Source organism: Thunnus maccoyii, chromosome 13 (genome assembly GCF_910596095.1).
Source record: "Thunnus maccoyii chromosome 13, fThuMac1.1, whole genome shotgun sequence".
In the NCBI taxonomy this organism is placed as follows: domain Eukaryota; kingdom Metazoa; phylum Chordata; class Actinopteri; order Scombriformes; family Scombridae; genus Thunnus; species Thunnus maccoyii.
Window position 1 is genome coordinate 7,681,088 of NC_056545.1, and position 9,616 is coordinate 7,690,703.

The 9,616-nt window shown below is 38.7% G+C and overlaps 1 protein-coding gene across 1 annotated transcript; it reads left to right on the forward strand.

Annotated features, from left to right (window-relative positions):
- Nucleotides 1-34: 34 nt before the first annotated feature.
- On the forward strand, nt 35-3,851 carry mrpl22 (mitochondrial ribosomal protein L22). Its single transcript, XM_042430253.1, has 7 exons — nt 35-185; nt 287-323; nt 1,814-1,949; nt 2,044-2,109; nt 2,539-2,616; nt 2,797-2,866; nt 3,541-3,851. The coding sequence occupies exons 1-7, from the start codon at nt 161-163 to the stop codon at nt 3,747-3,749; spliced, it is 621 nt and encodes a 206-aa protein (XP_042286187.1). The 5' UTR covers nt 35-160; the 3' UTR covers nt 3,750-3,851.
- The last annotated feature ends 5,765 nt before the right edge of the window (nt 3,852-9,616 follow it).

Here is a 9,616-nt window from a genome sequence, read left to right on the forward strand (position 1 = left end):
TTAACATTGCATTTTAAATAAATCACTACTTGGTCTGACAATTCATTAATTGTAAATTTATAATAAATCTCAAACGCCACATAGTACCGAAGAAAACTATTACATAAACAGAGGTTAACTGTACCGTAAAGCGAACGCTAAACCGTCGTAAAAATGCAACATGGCCACCGCTATGACAGGACGTGGTAAGAGTAATGTAGCCTAATTATCTACAAATTTGTCATTACCTGGTATTATTAACTGTGTCTTCTGCTGGTGTTTTTAACTGCATCTTACCTGTTTACAGGTATCGCTGTCGTTAGGAATCTAACTGGGCTGTTGCGGTAAGTAACGCTACATCGATATCAGTAACGTTAGCATCAGAGCTAGCAAGCTATCACTGTCACTGCAGAAGGACAAATCAAACTCATATTGGCTACTTCTCATTTACATTAAAGTTATCTTTGCATAATATATTCGGCTAAAATCCTTTAAAGTATCCATAAACAGGAGGTGTAGTTAAGAATTAATTAAAGGGAAATTTAATTTAAAACATTGCTCGTTTTGGTTAGTTTGTAGGGTGAAGAAAATGTTTTTGTCGAGTAGCATTTAGAAATACACAACTACAGTGTGACTTTACCGTCTAATGGTGGCAGTTCCTGGTTGTTTTTGGTTGAGACATGGCACGATAAACTGTAGTTACTGGGTTATACTGAGAGATGTTTCTAATATTGTTCTAATATTTTGTCCATCCCATTGAGGGAGACTAAATATTAGAAACACTTGTCAGTATAAGTCGACACAGTTCAACAGCACCACAAACTACAGCCTCCAAAATCATGAAGGCAGGATTTATTGGAGGGCTGTTATATTACACTGCATTAATTTTGTCTTGGTGTTTTTTTTGTTTTTTTTTGTTTTTTGGGTTTGTTTTTTGTTTTTTTTTACATGTAATGATAACTTTCATAGAGCTGCAACGATTAGTAAATTGACTGGAAATCAATTGCCAACCATTTTGATAATAGATTAATCACTTTGAGTATTTTTTTTCCAGAAATAAACAACAATAAAAAAACAAATTCTCTGGTTCCAGCTTCTCAAATTTGAATATTTTCTGGTTTCTTGAATCTTCTATGACAACAAACTGAATATCTTTGAGTTGTGGACTGTTGGTCGGGACAAAACAAGACAATTTAGGTTGCATTAAGGGCTTTGGGAAACAGTGATTGACATTTTTCACCATTTTCTGACATTTAATAGACCAAACAACTAATTGATCAATGGAGAAAAATTTGAATCTTATTCATTATGAAGAAAAATCAGTATCAAAAATGCATACTTCAGTCATATACAAAGAATTCCAGAAGATTCCACATAACATAATAAGCCATTTTCATCCTGAAACACAGGCACAGCTGGGCTTCTTTTACATAGGGGTGTTTGTGGCCTTTCGGGTGTAGCATTGTAACAAGGCTCAGTTCACAGTATCAGCATTAAACATAGTGAGACATCAGTGTCACATTATAATCAAATGTAATGGTGTTCCAAGAAAGGCAGAGGAATCTCCATGTTGAAAACACGTTGCATACATGCAGAGGTGTATTCTAGAGTTAGGAGGCAGAGTTCAGAGTCCTTACTGCAGAATGTTTTGGTGGACAAAGACCTGTAGCACCTCCCAGACAGGTTCCATGATTGTACCTGCTCTTTCTGATTATGTGTTTGATGTACAGAGATTTGTGTGACGGTAGAGGTGAGCCTGTGATTTTTTTGATGCTCTGTTTTCAAAGCAACACAGCTTTTTGTATGTGTGAAGGTCTGAGCTTGCTCTCTCCAGGTTACCGGTTCTGGTCGGTGGCCCTCAGCAGCTGTCATGCCTCCACACCAGCACTCCGCTGGAATCAAAGACCTGGGAGAGGAACAACCTGAAGGTGTATCCACCGCAGCTTCCGGACGAGCCCCGCAGACCAGCAGTGAGTCTTTCATAAATATTAACCGAATAAGCAGAGAAGATCTTTTGTTATTCCTGCGTGAAGAATCTGAAATGTTTTTTTTTTCTTTTCACAGGAGATCTACCACTCCAGGAGACAGATTAAGTACAGCAAAGACAAGATGTGGTACCTAGCCAAAATGGTGAGACGTTCAGGAGACACTATTTTGTCATAAATATCACATCCTCAAAACAGTTTTGTGCCAGAACATGAAGCAGTAAATCATGTCTCTTCCACTTTAAACATGATGTATCCCATGATGGTCTGTCACTGTGTGCATATATTATTAAATTTCTATTCTATTTCCAAAATAACTGACTCAGAGATCATAAGTCCACTAAGCCTGTACAAACGGGCTGAGTGCTTTCTAGTTTTAATCTCATCTGTTGCATGCAGCATTTTTTTTCCCTGTTATTTTGTCGATAGACTCGCTGTGCTTAGGGTTGACTAAAGTATAATAGCTGCAGTTAAAAAGCGGCCTCCTCAGGCAGCGCAACACCCCGCCGCCCTGACAGCTGTGCAAGAAACCTTCGTTCGCTTGTCTCATCTAAATGTTCGTTCTCCTCCACAGATCCAAGGGATGAGTATCGACGAGGCCATCGCGCAGCTGGAGTTCAACGACAAGAAAGGGGCTAAGATCATGAAAGAGGTCTGTAGCTGCGTGTTCAGTTCAGCCTTCCTGGCTGTTGTACTTGTTTGATACAACTAGAGACCTCAGTCACAGATAGGTTTAATGAAGTGCCTGTATGATTTTTTAAAATGTTCCCCTTTTTACTGCTATTATTCATGCGTTATTTTGACATCATCCCCCTTATCCTTGTTTCTTCAGATTCTTCTGGAAGCTCAGGAGAAGGCAGTTAAGAATCACAACGTAGAGTACAAATCTAACCTGTATGTAGGTAAGTGTCTGCACATTAGGAACACAACTCATCAACTAGTTAGCTTAACACATTTTAACAAGTTGATTCCGCTCTACATTAGGATCAAGTAATGTGACGCCCATTAGTAATGGCTCAATATGTCTCAACATAAAACATTTGTTATTGAGTAGTTTTTGAGACATTCTGCGAACTAGCAAGACAAACGGACAAGAAGATAAGACTGAGAACATATAAGCAATATTATTTTAGGATGCAGTACATTTTTTTAATATTTGGACATTGAAACTTTCTTCAAAGACTTAAAAATGAAAAACTTTTTCCTCTCCAAACATATTCAGAAATCTCACATTAGTCATCATGCTGTCAGCCATTGTGCCAAAAGCAAATAACAAATATTTCAAAGTGACAAAAAAATGACCTTCAGTAGGAGGGGAAGCTGGTAAATGAATATTTCGGTAAAAAGCAGCAGATTTCCTTTCTGTTCAGAGCTGAGCAGAGCGAGTAATTTATATAGAGTTGCGGACGTCATTACAGATAAGCCATCCTTATTATTTTGACTTGTTTTCATTCAAAGGCACCTCTACGAATCAAATGAGTAATTCTGTACCTTATCTTTCTCTCTGTTTATCTCATCCTGTCTTTCCATCACACACTGTCTCCTCCCGTCTCCCCTCCCGTCTCCCCTCCCGCAGCTGAGTCCCACACCGGCAAAGGGAAGTACCTGAAGCGGATCCGTTTCCACGGCAGGGGGATGTTTGGCATCATGGACAAAGTTTACTGTCACTACTTCGTCAAACTGGTGGAGGGCTCGCCACCCAAAACAGAGGAGAAGACGAGCTTCGACCAGGCAAAAGAGTACGTCCAGAGCCTCAAGAACCGAACCATCATCCACAGTCTATAGACCAGACAACCAGCAACATATTTTACCCCAACTGTTTCTTCTCTGTCTGTGTGTATATTTCATTTGACATTTGTAAATAAATCACTGAGTGAATGAATTCTACCATTGCTCATTTTTCGTGTTTTGTCTTTTTTTTTTTTTTTAAATAATAATGACTGTGTCCAGTTATGCAGTATTAAATAAAATGGGGGCTACTTAAGGCAGAGATCATATATAAGCTTAAGTGAATGTTTAACAAAAAACAAGCATATATTAATCAAATATAAAGATAACTTATAATAAATTTTGTTTCCTGTTGATATTAAAGTAAATTTATGTAACAGAAAAGGGATAATTGGGAATTTAGTTCCACAATGACCGATGTACCACTGCAAATGTGCATTTGGAAATAACTATAATATAAGATAATATAACAGCAACTGCAAATAGTAGCTAAAAATTACCCAATTCAGAGTCATACGTGTTGCTTGAGATTACATTGGTTATCCTGACCAGTGTTGTACTGTGCTGTCAGTCTAAAACATGCCTCTAGAGTGTCGTCAACTTTGTTTCTGTACACTGCAGCCATCTAAGACCCGGACAGGCCACTCAATCAATAAGGAGAGATCACTTGGAAGTGTATAATAATAATTATTGATGTTGGTGATAGAAAGATATTTGACGATTAGACTCCATCGATGTGAAGCATCTCCATAAAGCGTAGGCTCTTATGAAGATAGATGATAGGACAGGAACCCTCCGGAGTCTAGACAGTGGTGGTGGTGGTGGTTGATGATACCTTCGGACAAGTCTCCCTGAATATCATGGAGGTCATGGTGGTGATGGGGAACAGGTGGGTTGCACAATAGGATTGCATTGTATTGTATTACAAGTCATGAAAGAATTGCAGAGATATTTAAAGAACGCCATCTACGGATTGATTGGTTTGAGGAATGCAGGCAGGTATTGGTCAGGTATGATGACGTCAGAGTTGTGAATGAAGAGATTTTGACAATGTGGGAAAGCAGAAGTGACAGAGAGATAGAACAGGAGGACACAGCAGACATTCAGTGGAATAAAGGCAGAATGTGAGGGAGAAATAGATCTTGAACCTTTGCCAAAGCTGCATTTAAAAGACCTCTGGAGCCCCCTTAAATATAATATTCCAAAAGAATATGAGAATTGCTTTTATTCTTAAGTTTGCAAGTAGGAGTAGGAGTTTTTTTTACTTTTCTCCTTCTCTAAAATTTCACTTTTAGCACCTGAAACCAGACTTCAAATTGGAGTTTGCCACAGTGACACTCCCTCTGCTGTGCCTCTGCTCCCAGTGTAGCACACAGCAAGTCACCACAACACTATACAGGCGAGGAAGAACATCCCACTGCACCTCAGGAAAATATAAGTGTTTTTGTGCCACATGAAAATAGAGCTTTAAGTGTGTGTCACACTGTCCCAGCTTTACTTTGATGGGCTTGGTAGTTTTTTTTTAGGGTGACAGGAGTCACCACAACACCTCCTCTGAGTATAAACCTGTCAGCTTCACTGTTCTTCATCCTGTCACTTGGACCGGAGCTCTGTGAGAAACTAGCCCACAGACATCCTGAGAGCCACCTCAGTGCCTTTATAAAACACAGGAAACAATAAGCTTGAAGTGATTGGCTTTCGTAGGAGGTTTCAGTCTGCCAAAAAAGAGGTTTTAAATGTAAATTTAAAAATGAATTTCATAGGTAAAAGCAGCCTTCTTAAAAATACAACAATTACTTGGTTACAGCTCCCATTATCTGTTGAATGTTTGCCTGTGACTAACACTTGTGGGAGGACAGATATGTTGTTTGCTTATTCATTCAATTTCTTGCTTTATCAGTTTGCTTTTTTTGTTGCTCGTACATTCTTATCTAAAACCCTACTGAATTTAATTACGTCCACTCAATGTGGTGTCTTTCATGTTTTCATCTGTTTATTTTCTTTTTCTTTTGGATTAATCAGCCACCAACTCATCATTATGGTCTTATTCTGCTAATAAATTGAAGTTAGAGGGAGAGAAAACATCCATGGGAGAATAAACAGAGATTGAAGCATGAAAACATGTCCTCTTTGGGAATTTGTATTTTCTAAAGGTCACAGTGTCTCAATGATTTGGTCTCAATGTTCCTAATTGGCCTTCAGTTTCCTGTTCCTGATGTGAGTGATCCAGCTCATGTATCTGCCTGTCACCATGTCCCTCCCAAAGCCCTTGTCAGCTCTGAGCAGCTTTCAGTGTATTTTCAAATAAAATGCCATCTGCTGGCCCCACTTTCTGCCCTCAATCTCAGGTTGGAGGCCGGCTCGGTCCCACCGCACAAAGCAACACTGACTTCTGAAAAGACCAAAAGGCTTAATCTGTTTTTTTTTCTTTTTCTTCCTCCTCTCTGTTGAAGATTTCCACTACCCGATGGTCTCCGTTTCCTCGTGCCCTCCCTCCACCTCTCTGAGCAGAAAACATTTAGTGGAATATTAATTATTTACAATTTATTAAAACAGTTATAGCCACACAGTCCTTAGCCATACTGGATTTTTTGAAGCTGCCAACACTGATATTTGAGAGTTTAAAAAAATTAGATAATGAAATGTCTGATAGCATTTGACATTTTTCAGAACAATCTCTTGAATTTGGTCAAATTGTGACAAACATATGTACTGGGAGGCATATTTTACAATTAAAAAATAAACCTTTCAGTGCTCTCTGGTGGACAAACTGCAATGAAGACACTTTTTACATTTCTGTACTGATATTTCTTGTTACCTGTCAGCTGACATACAGTATATGCTGATACCAACATCTCTAATATCCACCAATGATATTGGCCATGCCTCCATTTTAGAGCTGCAGTAATTAGTTGATTAATGGATTAGTTGATCGACAGAAGATTAATCGCTCTTTATTTTGACAATTGAATAATCGTTTTGAGTCATTTTTTAAGAAAAAATGCTAAAATTCTCTGGTTCAAGCTTCTTAAATGTGAATATTTTCTGGTTTTCTTTTGAGGGTTTTGGGTTCAATTCCTAGTAGCGATGCCTCTGGTTGTGGCTTCCAAGGAGCTCCATTGGCTGTTTAAGTGTGGGAAGCCAGTGAAGTATCATATCCTTGACAGGTTGGTAGGGGGTTGAATTGGATCCCGGCCAATGTTTGGAAAAAACAAGGGCAAAAATCTGAAAAGGAAATATTTACACCTCACAACCAGGTGATAGAACATGTTTGGCATTATGAGTTAATAAGGGCGACCCAAAAGTGTCGGTCTAGTGTTAGTCTATGTGTGGCTGTGAGGTTCAGTCATTCAGCATCTCTTTAAGATGTGGCCCAGTAAACCGACCTTTGACTGCCGTGTCCACTGGATGATCCAGCTTCTGAATTGGGACACAGCTCCAAAGAGTACAGGACAATGAATCCTTTCCAGATGAAGGAGTTTTTCATTAGTCATTACAATTATAGATGTCAGTACAGTCCAAGCATGGAGTTTATTGGATTTTTCAAAGATGAAAGAAGAACATTCCCGCAAAAATCTATGGAATAATCAGTTTGTATCTTTTTAAATTCATTAAGACTGACTGGAAGATTCATTCATTGATCCATGAGGTCAGTAAATAGAGCAATGGTGCATTCAAGAGCACTGAGAAAAGGGTTCCTATCACAGAAAAACAGAAAAATTCAGCACTAACTTTTGTTTTCCACAAACTGTCCCCCTCTCCCACTGTAATCATGCAAAGACAGGCCGCAAACACACACACAACTTTGCTTGTGTGTCATGCCTCCACCAATTAGTCGAAATTGTACAGATGACTGCCTTCGCCCGGCGGCTTCGGACGCACAGATACACACTGAGATTGAAGTGAAAAATGTTTGGCAAAGCTTCGGCCAATAAACCTGAGAGGCTCGTGGTCCATCTGGGCTTTCTGTCAGATAAGAGTGCGTTTCTGTGAGTCGTGTTGGTGAAGTGGCAATACCGCTGATGAATGGATGCGTGAATACTGAGCCATGAGTGTGACAGTGAATAGCCCATTGAGAGAATGTATGTGTGTGGTTTGTCACTCAGCTCTTGTCTTATACTCTAGTCATCATTTCAATGAAACAACAATGAATGAAAATGAAAAACTCTTAAAGAATCATATCAGTGTTTTGTATGTTCACATCACATTTACTCCACAGCTGACTATTTTGCAGATCATGCAAGTTGTTTTAGAACTTTGAATTTGTTATACCTTTAAACATCCATTGGTTTCAATGAATATCTGTGATATACATGAAATATATGCAATACCACACAATAATAATGTAGCTTGGACAAAAATAAACGTAGACCTGATCTTCACATTGTGTTAAATTCTGCTGATTTATTTTTTAATGTGAAGAACCCTTAACGTTCCAACAGCCCGTCTGCGGGTTGTCAGACTATTGAGTACGCAACTATGCTATGTACACAACTCCTGTCTTTAATTGGGTACTCATGTGACACATCTTTGGAAAGCAAGCAAGATTCTTGTGATTTGATTGATGCAAACCATTTCAGGATACAATCAACAGGTACAATGACACCTCTGTCAGACAACAATTACAAAATTCATGCTAATGTTACTCATCTGTGAAGCCTCCACTGATTGATACAACTCTTGGCATAGGTCCAGTCGATCCAATCCAGTAAAATATCTAGTCCAAAACACATTATTACACCAATAAATATCCATGAACGGCTGTTGCATCATTTCAAATTACCCAGCAGATGTCCTAATCTTCATTGTATTCTCCATCATAAGTTGCATTAGCATGTAAACATTAGCCACATCTCAGTATCGAAATGGTGGCTGCACTCTGACGTTTCAATAGACACTATTGACTGTATATAAATATGGACATCATTACAACTCCCCAAAAGTAAAGCCAAAACATCTGTCCCCTGGTGGCTGGCTGCAGTATAGCTCATAAATCCCACCCCCTTCATGTTAGCAGATGGGACATGAGCCAAACTAAAAAATAAACTACAATAGCCAATGAGAGTTCGCGTTGAAAGGAGGTGCTTGCCCCTCTTCTTTCGTGTAAAGACCGAGCCAATAGGAACAGATTCTGCCGATGACTGGCGCTTCAAGTTGCCAATGAAATTCCAAAAATGACCATATACAACTTTAGTGGTTTCTATAAAGCCACAACATGGAAATTATGTGCATTTAAATAGTTTGTTGTGCTTTACTTTTATACAAACTGCTTTCCACCATAGTGTTTGTTTTGACTCTTTTATATGCACAAAGTTTAGTTTCAACAGGGGAACAAAGCACTATAATGTAATTTATGCTTCAGTTACTTTGAAGCAGGGGTTATTTGGTGTCTCTAAATGGCCTTTTTTTGCCAGATGCCTAGAAATACCCTTAGAAAAACATGTGTAAAATATTCGTTTTCTGTGGAATTGTTATTAAATTCGAACTTGGACTACGTAAGGCTCCATACTGTTGTCCCATTGTGTTTTCCAGCTAATAAGTCACAGCTATAGGTCATCTGCAGGCATCTGTTTGCAAAAAAAAAATATTCAGACAGAAATAAAAACCTTCAGTGTGTTCAGACTTCTATTACTCAATGCCAGTAACATTTACAGTGACTGTTGGAGGAAAAACTTCAGAGTGTTACCTTTCAAAAGAGACGAAAACAATGCATGTACTCCTAATGGTTCAAGAAGAGCTTTCAGTTTACTTTAGGTATGCCTTGGATAGGCATTTAAGGCTAATTTTACAGGAATTTAAAGGAATGTTAAGGGGCTAATGGAAACCAGTTGTTGCCAAGATTGGCCAGAGACATACATTCAAAGATTGTACAATATGCATTTGTATGACTTAAACCTGTGGTAGCATATTTTTTGGCCACTTGA

What these genes read in the sequence shown, in the direction of transcription:
- mrpl22 (XM_042430253.1), top strand. Translation starts at nt 161, where the DNA reads ATGGCCACCGCTATGACAGGACGTG. An exon ending in ACGAGCCCCGCAGACCAGCA is followed by an intron (nt 1,950 to 2,043) that starts GTGAGTCTTTCA and finishes TTCTTTTCACAG; the next exon opens with GAGATCTACCACTCCAGGAG. An exon ending in TGTGGTACCTAGCCAAAATG is followed by an intron (nt 2,110 to 2,538) that starts GTGAGACGTTCA and finishes TCTCCTCCACAG; the next exon opens with ATCCAAGGGATGAGTATCGA.